Below are 14,756 nucleotides of genomic sequence, written 5' to 3' on the forward strand. Positions count from 1 at the left end.
GCTTGGACAACAACAAATACATGCCTAAAAGAAAGGAGAGAATTCCTTATTTGACACTACTTTTAAATATAGTTCCTTATTTGGCCCTGGAAATTTTTGACTTCCTTATTTGACACCGTGTGTAATTTTTGGTTCCCTATATTACCGTCCCATCTGTTAGATTGCTCCGTCAAGTTTTCATCGGCTGGACCAAAATACCCCTTCATAAGTCACCGCTGGAAATAATCGACGAACCAAATCAAAAATCATGGTCAAACCTGACCAGTACCTCCTCCCGGTGTGGTTGCTCGCAGCAGCGGATGCAGAGCTGAGGCGGCATGGATTTAGGGGTGGCGGGCCAAGCGCCCCGCAGATTGGCAGGCCATGTAGGCGCTCCGGACGATGGCCCAGGCACGGCGGCGGAGGGGAGCCAAGGCAGGGCTCCGTACGTCGACCAGGCGCTGCGGAGCCGCGGAGGGCGACCAAGCTGGGGCTGTGGCGCTGGGCAGCCACGGCAGAGTGACGGGAGAGGACTCCGCAGCAGACTCGGGGCATGGGTGAGATTGCAATCTTGCGCTACCGAGAGCAAGCTACAGCTGATTAAGTGATTATGTTGATGTGTGGTTTGTCCACTGTTTCGTTCTTACCATTCATCCGTGTCTTATTTGTGGGTACTTTGTATATATTAACTGTGTGCAAGTGCAAGGATATGGCATCAAATCACATGAAAGGTTATGCCCAAATTTTGATTTTTCTTTTGAATTATCATCCAAGCAATTGGTTATGCCCAAATATATGAACTGTGTTCAGTGCGTACATGCTAAACCATCTTGGCATTGCGAACTAGCTTACATGGATTAGTCATGAGCGAATATGTGTCTTGTATGATATTTTGGTCACATTATGCATAGGGGTAAAAACGAACTTTTAGGTGCCCAAGTAACATCGTTAGCTAGCAAAATGAACTAGAGTGTCATATAGGGAACCAAAATTTACACATAGTGTCAAATAGGGAAGTCAAAAAAATTCAGGGCCAAATAAGGAATCATATTTAGAAGTAGTGTCAAATAAGGAATTCTTTCAAAAGAAAGAAGAAACAAGACAAAGGCTAAGGCGGATCGAATAAACGACGTGACATTAATGGTCCCATGTTCTTGAGAAAGGCCGGCTTTTCGAAGATCGACCAGTCATATTTAACAAGCGCACGTGGTCGATCACGATAATGCACGACTCATTGTCAAGATGGAGATGCATGGCTTTACTCGATCTAGCTACACCCACGTACCTATTCGGCATCGATCGATCGTTGTCACGGGCCGGCTATATGTACGGCCTGCCTACCCAGCTCCAAATGCACAAGCAAGCTGAGCCAAGCAAAACCAGCCATGGAGATGAAGAGGTGCCTTGCAAACAGAGCTTGGCTCTGGTGGTTAGGTCCCTTGTGGTGGACACATCGCCAGCTTCAAGTCCAGCACTGGACAGCGTAGGTGTTTGCATCCTGGATTTATTCCAGTGATTTAACCAGCGCTATGCTTTCAGCGGTAGAGTGACGTGCTCGTCAACAGACGAGGCGCCGATGGCGACTTCGTCAACCTCAAGATATGCCGGCTCAGTTCCTCGGAGGTGCTCATAGGGGTAGGGTGTGCGTGCGTGCGTTCATGGGGGTGTTTGTACGTGCGTGTTTGTGAGCGTCTGCGTTGTACTGTGTTCTCAAAAAAAGATGAAGAGGTGCCTTAGTGGTAGCATCGTGCTGATGCTTTCGCTCGAGGCAGCCCTCCTTGTCGCCGGCCACCCCTCCGCCGCCGCCGTCGACGACTTCGTGGCCGCCATTCGCCTCCCCAGCGACACCCAAGGTTCGTGATGCATCTGCAGCATGCCGTCAATCTTCGTTTCCTTGTCCCGCTTTTGCTAGTGCGTGAACATCACAGCTCTATAAGCCGTGTAGCAGCGGCGCCGGCCAGGCCGTGGAAGTGCTGCGACGCCGCGGTGTGCACCAGGTCGATCCCGCCGATCTGCCACTGCCAGGACGAGGTGCGGCAGTGCGACGCCGCCTGCAAGGACTGCGTGCCGTCCACGGCGTACCCGTCCCTCTCCGTCTGCAACGACCGGTACACCGGCGACCCCGGGCCCATATGCAGGCCGTGGGACTGCTGCGACTTCGCGCTCTGCACCAGGTCTATCCCGCCGTTCTGCCGTTGCACCGACGAGGTGGAGCAGTGCGCCGCCACCTGCAAGGACTGCGCGGCCTCCACGTCGGGCCCTTCCCGCCGCGTCTGCCAAGACGTCTTCCTCGGGTTCCCCGGGCCCAGGTGCACCGTCGAGGGTAACAACAACGTCGGTAACTAGTACTCACGCAGTCACGCGCGGCCTCACCGGCCGGCGCGCGTTGATCGCCCGATCACCGCCGACGACGGTGGTGCGGGTTGCTCTTGCTGATGCGTGAAAGAATAATAAAATAAAGGTTGCATCTTGCAATATGTATGGTGTGGGTCACCACTTCTACTCCGGTGCTCCTCCCTTGGAGAAAATCTGGGAGCATCAAACACAACATCGGTGAAGATTTTTTCATACATGGTCGTAAGTGGGGGTAACATCGTAATTTCAGTGTAGGTTCACTGTCCGTATAGCTTAGTACAGGTCCGTATGGCCCGCGTTTTGTTGTACCCCTTTTTTATACGTATCTACGATTTCAAAATAAGGCATGCACACGGCGTGGGGCGGTACTTAGGCGGATGAGATCGTTAACTGGTCATGCGACCTTTTTTTTCTTCTTCTTACGCAAAGTATACATACTGTATTAATACAGATGGGTATACATAGGCTGGATATGGGTTTTAGCGGACCCAACACAGGAAAAAAACCCAATTATAACCCTTCAACTTAGTTTAGGGGAGCACCGGAGTAGCCCTCGTGGGTCAGGCAACTATGAATAAAGACCGTTTAAGTTCACGTGCATTACTTTGTTTCCAACAAATTAATACTTGTACATTACGACTCTAAATTAATATTGTAAGTTTAATAAGCTTGTCAAATTTTAGATTTATCTATGTACTCTTTATTGTATAGATACGATTGAAATTTAGATAAATCTCCAACATCGTTTTATGAACGCAAGGAGTACTTGTTATTGAACCTATCACGATTTCCACCAAACTATTGCACGAGTCTTCAAGACATGTATACGTATTCATGTAATAAATTTTATGATTTTTTGAAACATATAAATAGAATTTTCAAATATTTTAAAAACCAAGAACACTAGTGCTAACGTGCACCAAATCAGCTTTTCACAACATGACTCTCAATTATTACTACTACCTTTCTTCATAAAAGGATCTCACAAACTAGTCTATATTTAGGTATTCTTTAGTGTATAGGTACGACTAAATTTAGATAGGTTTCCGACATTCTTTTATAGGCCGAGAGAGTACTTGTTATTGAACCTATCACAAGTATTTGGTGCCGGAGGAAGCACTCTGGACAATTACAGTAAAGCTATATGAATCGATTTAGATTTGAGCTAGTAAAGCATGAACACAAAAACAAACATATGTGTAGTAAAAAGAAAGTGTCCCTAGTTTTTTTTTTCTGGCGGAAAAATTGTTTCCCTTGTTGATTACACATATAGCCCACTAAATTCCACGAAAACAATATTCATGAAGAGTCATACCAGCCGGAGCCACAACAGTAGAAATTAAGCTAACGGAGCCTTCAAGGAAGATTTGGAGCACAGCCCATAACTGAATCAGTGAGCGGACAATTAACCAGGAGAGACGATCGCTAATGTATACAGGCGTGAGCAGCAATGCCCCAGTCTAGTCTAACAGATTCATAGAAGGATGACTTCAGCAGCCATAACTAACTCTAATCTAATACGGAGTACATGGAGTCGACGATGCATCGCCATCGTTGTAAGGCAATGCCAATGCGGCAATGCAAGGTGCTTTCTTAGATAAGATTTTTATGTCTTGTGAGTCACAACGCCGAAGAGTATAGATAAGTATGGCGAGGGGAATTCGCCCACGCGGTACATGAGAAGAAAAGGACGAGGGGGCCACTACGCAACAGGTCACCATCCTACATGACGATTATTGGCCATAATTAACAGACGTGGACACGATGCATTTCAATCTGTGTCTGGTAGCTGGCTCGGATTGGACCACCTAGATTTCGAGAATGGGATCTTGGATGGTCCAGTTTTCGGTGTTTGTTTGGATCGAAGGGATAGCATGCGGTTAAGACAAGCTGCACTTATCTAGAAATGTTGTCTTAGACTTAGATTGTTAGAAAAGTTAACAATAGTTAATTCTAGAGCTCTACAATTAGCCGGGGAAACGGGAGTAGGAAGCCGAGGTTTCCCTGTGACCAAGGTTTCGGGGTTGTTTTGCAGCCCAGGCCTCCACAGTCGAATTAAGTAGCAGTATAAGAGCAAGTACAATAAGTCTTAGTCAACTGACTATAAAGATTAAAATAGTATATTATTACCACAACACACAAGTCGTAGAATTGCATCACAAATAAATTCAATATTTATTATTGGAAGACCATTCCGTACTCAAATATTATATGAAGAGTACACAATTTACAATCTTTCATGAAAATATGACATTCCACCTAGTTCTACAAATACTGTTTTTGGAATACCATTCCATACATGAAAATTATCTGAATAATGGAAAATTTACAATCTTGCATCAAAATATAACATTGTAGCTACTCTTGTATTTGGCCTATCACGGCCAACTGATATCCAAATAGCAAATATTGCTGATTTCCATATGTTGTTTATGGCCTATCGTATCCATAGCTGATATCCAAATAGAAGTATTGCTAATTTATGGAACCTGCAAATACAAATTTCATTGTCAGTATCAAAGTGGCAAAAAGAATGTGAAGGGTATAGTGAATTCTACTAAATACTTGGCTAAATTTTTGTAGGTATACTGAACTTAGTTGCATGCCAAAGCTAAGTCAGCACGTAAGGCAATTCTTGCTATCATGTGCATTTGATATAGCCTATCATACCCATAAGCCACGGTGGCTATAAGCCTATCACACATATGGAAATACATATGAAGTCTAGATAATAAATAACCACGGTTAGAGTGTTCATCTAACAGCAGGTCATAATTTATAGTTTGATCAATAACAGTACTGTATCACAAAGAAGAACTGGGCATGATATAAATAGAAAAAACAGGAGGAATTAATACCTAACGGCCGTCCTGCACCTACTTGATGCGGCAACTCGTGCCGCTTCCACCAGCAGGGCTGCTCCAGCACCATCACACATGTCTAGCCTGACATAACATGAGTAGATCAAGATCAAGAACATTGAAGAAATCAAGATGCATAGGTTGGCTACAAATTGTGTAAGAATGACAGTAATACTCCCTCTGCATCCCAAATGATGTCTCAACTTTATCTAAATTTGAATGTATCTAGTACACTAGTGTATAGATACATCTTAATTTTGACAAAGTTGAGACATCTTCATGGGACAGAGGGGGTACAATTTTAGACCAAAGAGTATTGATGGTATTTGTGGACTGATCACTAAACTAAGAAAATTAAGTCTTAATTTTAACAAAAAGGTAATATTTCTAACAGTACATATGAACCACTGAGAGAGGTGTGAAGGGACTGCATACCTTTATAAAAGAGAAATATATACATATAGGAGTATCTCAAATCTAAAATACAATGAATTACGTTCTTTGATCTCCTTTGGTAGAGTGAATTAGCTTTCTGCATATCTAGCCAGATGATGTGACCGGTAAAGATAACTATATCCAGAAGCTCCGGATCAAATGTATTTTGGAGCAAAGCAAAGAATCATATGTCCAGTCCTACTGCAGAAACTAAAACAGCTAGATGAGCACAATCTCTCTTCAATGTTCGTGGCATTTTTTTTGGGTAAATTTACATCTGTAACATAATCTTCCTTTACCTTAGGCCCGTTAGAATCAAACTAATCTGAACATGAAAAAGTAACTCCATACTATGAGCCGCCAACAATGGGAACTGGATGGGATGCACATACGTCCTAGAAAATGGTGAACACGAGTCAGGCCAAGGGAAAAAGAGAGAAAATTTACAGGGAAAAAGAAGAAACTGTACCTCGAGCCTGAACCTCAGCCGAGCCGATCGATTGCTCCAACTATCCAATGCGGTTCTTTGGGAAATCTCCGCGTGATGGACGTATGAAAAATCCGTCTTGGATGCACGAGCCTATCGCGGATCTCCTGGAACGTGAACACACGAAGACGTGGATCCTACCAATAGGGGCGAGTAGTGAGAGGTACCAGCGTGAGCCGCGTCAATAGCTGCCGCTGGTCACCGGTAAGGGAGGCGCGGCTCCTCAACGACCGAGAGGCAACCCAGATGAGCGGAGGGAGGCGATACTCACCTAATGGAGCCGGCGTTTGGTAGGTCGCGATGGGTACAGCCGCGGCGACCGGAGCACGAGGTCCATTCCATCCGGACTGAGGCGCTACGGCGACCCTGAATCTCGTCTTGCTTCACACCCTGCCGGATCCAGCAGCATCTACCAAAGGCACGGCCACGCAGGATGGCGGCGGCGAGCGAAGGATGGCTAGGTTTTGGGGAGGCCAGAAGTGGGATTAGAGGGGATGGGCGTGGGTTAGTGGCTTGTAGGGTCAACCGGTTAAAGAATAAGAAGTCGTGCTTAATGGGCTGGGTTTTTTCTATTTGTTCTGATTTGTATGTATAATGGACAACGCATGGATCAACAACACATACATGTGTATCTACGGTAAATCTTTGCAACGAATATGCAGAGAGTTGCTAAGTATGTATAGCTATAGGATGGGTTTTCTTGTAGTGCCCCCTCTATATATGTTGCGTGCCCGCGGCTTCCATCCGACCTTTAACCCTCCGCTCGTTCAAGATGATTACTAGGAGTTACTAGGAGTTGAGAACTAATGGTAGTATGTTATCCATGCATCTTAGTTGGTTATTGTTTCAGGATTTGTCCAATTGCTTCACTGGGGCTGTATTTGGCCTGATGGCTTCAAGATGCAGCGGCCACTTGATTCCCCTTTTGCAATTCCTCACCTTGATCAGTGTTCCATTATCTGGTAGGTTTGATTCTCTTTTATATACGTTGTATCGGCATGATTAGGGGCTGGGCTTGGACACATATGGCTTCATGGCGCTCCAGAGTACTTACCTCCGTGGGAAGGTGATGCAGGTCAAGCACTAGATCCAGTCTGCTTGTCTCACCATTATTAAGACTTCTCATATATAATGGGAGTAACATAGCTAGTAACATCACATACCTCAAGACATTTTGATAACATGACATGATAATAAATGAAAAAAAATAGGGTGATAACTAGCTATGTTACCATAACATCACACTTCTCAAGACAAGATGAGTCTAGAATTAAATAAATATAACATGCATGATACGATATATAAGTAACTATCCACTATGAAGGTAGTAACATAGGATAGTAACATGGCTATGTTACTCCCCACTATGACTAGTCTAAGACTAGTAACAATGGAAAGTATCATAGACTAGTATCATACATATGATACTAGTTTATGATACAACACCTACAATGCATAATATCATGAATTAGTATCATAGTTCTATTCTATTTAATGTTTGTAGAATCTCAATGCAAATATGTGTACATGATGTGTTTGCCACTAAAATTTCTAATTTTACGTGCTATGATACCGTATCTACCTATGATACTAATTTCACCTCTCTCATCACTAATTGATGTGCCACATAAGATTTTTACCTACATGACATGCATGATACTACCTATAATACTCCCATTGTGGCTAGTCTAAGATAAATCAACGACCACACATCTATTATTAGTTAGAATTGTGAGGTTTCGGTTTTCAATCCGGTTGTGGATTTGTTCGTGTTTGGGTCTGTCAGGAGAAGATGTCGGCAAACACGAGGCCGTTGTAGGGGCACACATCAGAGGTGTTCTAGCCCTGAGGCAACGCAACACAGAGGGTCATTCTGCAGCATGTTCAACTTCATGAGGATAACATTACCCAGTAGACCATGTCGAGCTTGCTTGAAACGTAGTATTGCTACTTTCTTTCAACCCGTTTGATATTGGTCTGATATCCAGTCTATTGTTCTACAGCAGTTCATAGCATATTGCCGCCCAATTTATCTTAGGTAGCTGCATAAGCATTTCGAGTAATATATAATTGTTGCCTCGAACATGCCACTAAGGTTGGCCCATTCATGTTTTAACATATTTGGGATGGCAAAAACTAAGTTATGTAATTTGATAAGATTAGTAATGCATAAGCACGCGTGATAGTCATGGTCACTATGAGGAGATATGGTTGTATCTTTACGATTAATTGATGGGCTGTGCTCTTGGTATAAGGCAATAAATTTCATGAAAATATTAGCTGAATTCATGTTGAGGAATCCAATTTTCTTTGATATATCCTTGTTTTAAAACATCATAACTTTGAGCTGCATGTGGGCAATGATTTAAGAGATTGAATAAACCATCAGCCCAGTTCATATAATTTAATTAGGACCCATCATCCAACAGTGTCCCTCGACGTTTAAAAGGTAAAATTAAACGAAAGGGGTTGAAATAAAAGACAGTATCCCACAATATCATGGGTAAAACAACATCTAGATATCTCAAGTTTATTGTACAAGAAGGCTGACAGCCGGGCCCATCAGCTAGCAGCGTCAGCGTTCTTCGAAGTTATAGAAAGATAAAGTTAAACGGAAGAGATTGAAAAAATTCAAGTATCCCGTAATATCACTGGTAAAAAATTATCGAGATATCACAAGTTTTATTTAAATAGAGGCTGGAGCTTAGGGGTGTAAAAAGATTGGATCGGATCGGATTTTTCTCATACCATATCTTTTACCATATATTTTTCTCGGATTCGGATCGGAGCGGATATTGATCGGTTTCGGATTCGAATGCGGATATTACGGACTGCATATTCGAATCGGAAATAGGGCCGATTCGGACCAAAAACAAAAATATTCGGATTTATGCTCTCACTGGTAGATTGTTATAGTTCTTGCAAATCTTTGAGATATATTTAAACTTCCAATCTTGTGTAGTTACGAAAAAAGAGACACAATGCACTAAAACTCAAACATCGGTAGAAACCTAGAGCTAAACATGCTCGCCAAATAAATTTGCTAACTCAATAACTAGTAACCTTCTAGGATTGGCCTTTACTTTTGACTCAAAAAATCGGATTATCCTGTTTAAAACATTCGGATTATCCTAACTAAATTTCGGATAATTCATATCCGCATGCTAGTTGCTATACCATGTCCTATACCATATCCGGAGCATCACTTCGGAATCAGATATACTTATCCGTCGGATTCTTTAAAATCGGATATGGATACGCTAAAACGGATTCATCGCCGGTTTCGGTGCGGAAATGATCCTATCCGTTTAGACCCCTACTGGAACTAGGGACTCATCATCCTACCACATTAACAAGGAGGAAGAGAATCGAAAGGAAATGTCCAGTAGCCAGAAATCACGGGTAAAAAATAAATCCAATCAAAGGAACATTTATTGTTCACGGAGGATGACATGTGGAAGCCATCTACCACCGGCGTCCTCAACGTTAACAAGGTAGCAGGGGATCCAAAAAAAAAGCCATGTAACCAGATAGCAAGTGTAAAAAATAATCTAAAAAAATGAAACATTTATTATTCAGAGATGATATGGGACCCATCTTACAGAAGTGTACTCAATGTTACAAAGGAGAAAGGGATGAAAAAAGTCAATTAGCCAAAAATAGGGGTACAAAATAAATCCAATAAAAAACGTTTATTGCACGGTATGGAACCCATCTGCCAGCAACGTCGTCAATGTTAACAAGGCAGCAAGGGATTGAAAGTAAAAGTCAAGTAGCCAAAAATCAGGGGCACAAAATAATCCAATAAAGAAAATATTTATTGTACATAGAAGCTGACATATAAGACTCATGAGCCAGCATCGGCCTCAACATTACAAAGGTGGCAGGGGATTGACAAAAAAAATCAACTAGCCAGAAATCATGGGTAAAAAAAATCCAAGAAAGAAAACATTTATCGTTTAGAGAGGATGACATGTGGGACTCATGCACCTAAAATGCATGCATTGACTTTATAGTGTGTTGAAACATATTCTCAAAAATTTGCAACATATATGATGTTATATCCATATTTTATATTGATTTTTGAGGATTTAACAATGATCCTCTTTAGTTTGGTTACAACTCGGTGCGACAGAAAAATCCTGTTTTTGTGTACTTTTTAACTTTCAAAGACCTAAATGAAGTCGGACTGAACTAGGATTACGGGGATGTCAATATTTCATCAACGGAAGCATATGGACCACTTGGATATCATGAGCTAGGCCAGGAGGGCCAATAGGGCCCTGGTGGCGCGCCCAACTAGGGTGGGAGCCACCAGGCGTCTTTCCCTCCTCGACCGTCCGATTCTCTTAATTATTTCGCCCACGGACTCCGTCCGACCTGAAAACCCCTATTTAAAGGACTTCCCTGAGGCTTCCTCGAGGGGAGCGGTGGAACCAGAGAAACATCGAAACAGAGCCAGAACCAACAAAGATTGGAAGGGGAAACTCCGCTAGAGCCACCACCGGAGGGATCTCCACCTTCTCCAACGTCTCCACCATCATCACCATGATGAAGAGGGAGTAGTCCACCTCTGGACTATAGGTTTGTGGCAGCAGCTTGATGTATTTATCTCTTCTTCTTCATAGATATAGTATCATATGAGCTACCCAACATGATTATGGTCATATATGTAATTCTTATGTGGTTGAATCTTTATTCTATGATATTGATATATGAAATTGGAACTTATTATGTGTAAGATGTATTAATCGATGCATATCATGTACCCGATTCTACAGTACTTGTTCTGATCCAACTTATATGCAATAACATGTGTGGGGACAAGTGTGTATTAGATGGAGTAGCATGGTGGTAGTAATTAAATACTGACAAAAAATTCAAGATGTACTATGGTTTTACCTCTCTTTTGTTGCCCCACTAGGGATAAAGTGAATACATGTGCTATAGTTATCATGTGATAGTGTGATAATCCTATTTGTCAAGGTAGCATATTTAAGATTCAAACATTATGTCGAAATACTTAAGGTTATACTCTATTGATTCTTAATTCAAAATTGATTGGAGTTTTCCCTTTCTTGAGGAGTATAAGAGAGAGATGTTGTGGAATTCTCTATGTTAGGACGCAATCTCCATATTAATGCTTATCAAACACATATCGAAGTTCCACCAACATTATGTAATTAATGCATTGTTGGTGTCCACTGCAACTTAAAAAAGAGAGTAGACAAGTGAACCTATGAAACCCGGTCCATTTTAAATCATCAGAAACACATTTCCAAGACTTTATCATACATTATATTTGCTGCATTTATAAATCCGAAAATACCAAAAATACTTTCTCCACTTACACACACAAAACTCAAAAACCAATTCCATTTTAATGTTCTTATTTAGCTTGCATAGGTTGTTTACTTTACCTTACTATTAGTTACCCTTTCATTTACTATTACTAATACGAAACCTTATGCTTGACAACCACATGGTAGAGTTGGGGCCACAAAGCAAAACTTTAATTGCAGGGTTGTTAGAAGAGGAGAAAAAGAAGATAACTCTAGCCAATTCCACGAGAGTTCGATATAAACCCTCAGTCATCCTTGTGGGGAGAAGATGCTTTCTACAACACTTTGCACTTGGAGTCCCAACGAGTTGGCACACATAGATTTGTTACCATCAGGAACCCATAGGCAAGCATCATAAATAGCTCGATCAGAGAACATGAACCAGATCGAAATAGATGGCACGATCTAAAAAAAACAAACAACTATAGATACGTTGACTTGGCCGGCATATCCAAAAATTCATCATGCACCATGTACCCGGCACCATGGTGCTAGATGGCCTAAAAACGAGAAAAAAGGTTTGTGATGCACCATAGAAAGAGCAAAATCATCGAGAATGGTGCATCAACAACCACGGTCGGACCTCAACTTCGTCGCCTATGGCTACTTTTTTTTAGTGAAAGGAGGCCGCGACATCAGCCATGTGCGAGATCCGCCACGAGGTGTGATGCGTGTAGTTGACACGTCCGTTGGGAACCCCAAGAGGAAGGTGTGATGCGCACAGCGGCAAGTTTCCCTCAGTAAGAAACCAAGGTTTAATCGAACCAGTAGGAGTCAAGAAGCACGTTGAAGGTTGATGGCGGCAGGATGTAGTGTGGCGCAACACCAGAGATTCCGGCGCCAACGTGGAACCTGCACAACACAACCAAAGTACTTTGCCCCAACGAAACAGTGAGGTTGTCAATCTCACCGGCTTGCTGTAACAAAGGATTAACCGTATTGTGTGGAAGATGATTGTTTGCAGAGAAAACGAGTAAAACAAGTATTGCAGATAGATTTGTATTTCAAGTATTAAAAGAATGGACCGGGGTCCACAGTTCACTAGAGGTGTCTCTCCCATAAGATAAAAGCATGTTGGGTGAACAAATTACAGTCGGGCAATTGACAAATAGAGAGGGCATAACAATGCACATACATGACATGATAAGTATAGTGAGATTTAATTGGGCATTACGACAAAGTACATAGACCGCCATCCAACTGCATCTATGCCTAAAAAGTCCACCTTCGAGTTATCGTTCGAACCCCTTCCAAGTATTAAGTTGCAAAGCAACGAGACAATTGCATTAAGTATGGTGCGTAATGTAATCAACAACTACATCCTCGGTCATAGCGACAATGTTTTATCCCTAGTGGCGACAGAACAGCACAACCTTAGAACTTTCTGTCACTGTCCCAGGTGTCAATGCAGGCATGAACCCACTATCGAGCATAAATACTCCCTCTTGGAGTCAAAAGCAAAAACTTGGCCAGAGCCTCTACTAGTAACGGAGAGCATGCAAGATCATAAACAACACATATGTAATAACTTGATAATTAACATAACATGGTATTCTCTATCCATCGGATCCCGACAAACACAACATAGAGTATTACAGATAGATGATCTTGATCATGTTAGGCAGCTCACAAGATCCAACAATGAAGCATAATGAGGAGAAGACAACCATCTAGCTACCTGCTATGGACCCATAGTCCAGGGGTGAACTACTCACTCATCACTCCGGAGGCGACCATGGCGGTGTAGAGTCCTCCGGGAGATGAATCCCCTCTCCGGCGGGGTGCCGAGGAGATCTCAGAATCCCCCGAGATGGGATCGGCGGCGGCGTCTCGGTAAGGTTTTCCGTATCGTGGTTTTTCGCCTCGGGGTTTCGCGACGGAGGCTTTAAGTAGGCGGAAGGGCGAGTCGGGGCGCCGACGAGGGGCCCACACCACAGAGGCGGCGCGGCCCCCTTGGCCGCGCCGCCATGTGGTCCGGCCACCTCGTGGCCCCACTTCGTATGCTCTTCGGTCTTCTGGAAGGTTCGTGGCGAAATAGGCCCCTGTGTCTTTGTTTCGTCCAATTCGAGAATATTTCGTTACTAGGATTTCGAAACCAAAAACAGCAGTAAAACAAGCAAGCGGCACTTCGGCATCTTGTTAATAGGTTAGTTCCGTGAAAATGCACAAATATGACATAAAGTGTGCATAAAACATGTAGGTATCATCAATAATACGGCATAGAACATAAGAAATTATCGATACGTCGGAGACGTATCAAGCATCCCCAAGCTTAGTTCTGCTCGTCCCGAGCAGGTAAGACGATAACAAAGATAATTTCTGAAGTGACATGCCATCATAACCTTGATCATACTATTTGTAAACATATGTAGTGAATGCAGCGATCAAAACAATGGTAATGACATGAGTAAACAAGTGAATCATAAAGCAAAGAATTTTCATGAATAGTACTTCAAGACAAGCATCAATAAGTCTTGCATAAGAGTTAACTCATAAAGCAATAAATCAAAGTAAAGGCATTGAAGCAACACAAAGGAAGATTAAGTTTCAGCGGTTGCTTTCAACTTGTAACATGTATATCTCATGGATAATTGTCAACATAGAGTAATATAACAAGTACAATATGCAAGTATGTAGGAATCAATGCACAGTTCACACAAGTGTTTGCTTCTTGAGGTGGAGAGAGATAGGTGAACTGACTCAACATAAAAGTAAAAAGAATGGTCCTTCAAAGAGGAAAGCATCGATTGCTATATTTGTGCTAGAGCTTTTATTTTGAAAACATGAAACAATTTTGTCAACGGTAGTAATAAAGCATATGAGTTATGAAAGTTATATCTTACAAGTTGCAAGTCTCATGCATAGTATACTAATAGTGCCCGCACCTTGTCCTAATTAGCTTGGACTACCGGATCTTTGCAATGCACATGTTTTAACCAAGTGTCACAATGGGGTACCTCCATGCCGCCTGTACAAAGGTCTAAGGAGAAAGCTCGCATTTTGGATTTCTCGCTTTTGATTATTCTCAACTTAGACATCCATACCGGGACAACATGGACAACAAATAATGGACTCCTCTTTAATGCATAAGCATGTGGCAACAATTATTATTCTCATATGAGATTGAGGATATGTGTCCAAAACTGAAACTTCCACCATGATTCATGGCTTTAGTTAGCGGCCCAATGTTCTTCTCTAACAATATGCATGCTCCAACCATTAAGGTGGTAGATCTCTCTTATTTCAGACAAGACGGACATGCATAGCAACTCACATGATATTTAACAAAGAATAGTT

The 14,756-nt window shown here is 42.4% G+C and overlaps 1 protein-coding gene across 2 annotated transcripts; it reads left to right on the plus strand.

Moving 5' to 3' along the window:
- The first annotated feature begins 1,311 nt into the window (after positions 1-1,311).
- Positions 1,312-2,685, plus strand: LOC124667695 (Bowman-Birk type trypsin inhibitor-like). 2 transcript variants are annotated; one of them, XM_047204949.1, is made up of 3 exons: positions 1,312-1,378; positions 1,708-1,832; positions 1,925-2,685. In XM_047204949.1, exons 1-3 carry the CDS (start codon positions 1,365-1,367, stop codon positions 2,323-2,325), a joined length of 540 nt encoding a protein of 179 aa, XP_047060905.1. In that variant the 5' UTR covers positions 1,312-1,364; the 3' UTR covers positions 2,326-2,685. The 2 variants fall into 2 exon arrangements, with proteins under 2 accessions (XP_047060905.1, XP_047060906.1); XM_047204950.1 differs by having other exon boundaries at positions 1,928-2,685.
- The last annotated feature ends 12,071 nt before the right edge of the window (positions 2,686-14,756 follow it).

Source organism: Lolium rigidum, chromosome 6 (genome assembly GCF_022539505.1).
Source record: "Lolium rigidum isolate FL_2022 chromosome 6, APGP_CSIRO_Lrig_0.1, whole genome shotgun sequence".
Lineage (NCBI taxonomy): Eukaryota > Viridiplantae > Streptophyta > Magnoliopsida > Poales > Poaceae > Lolium > Lolium rigidum.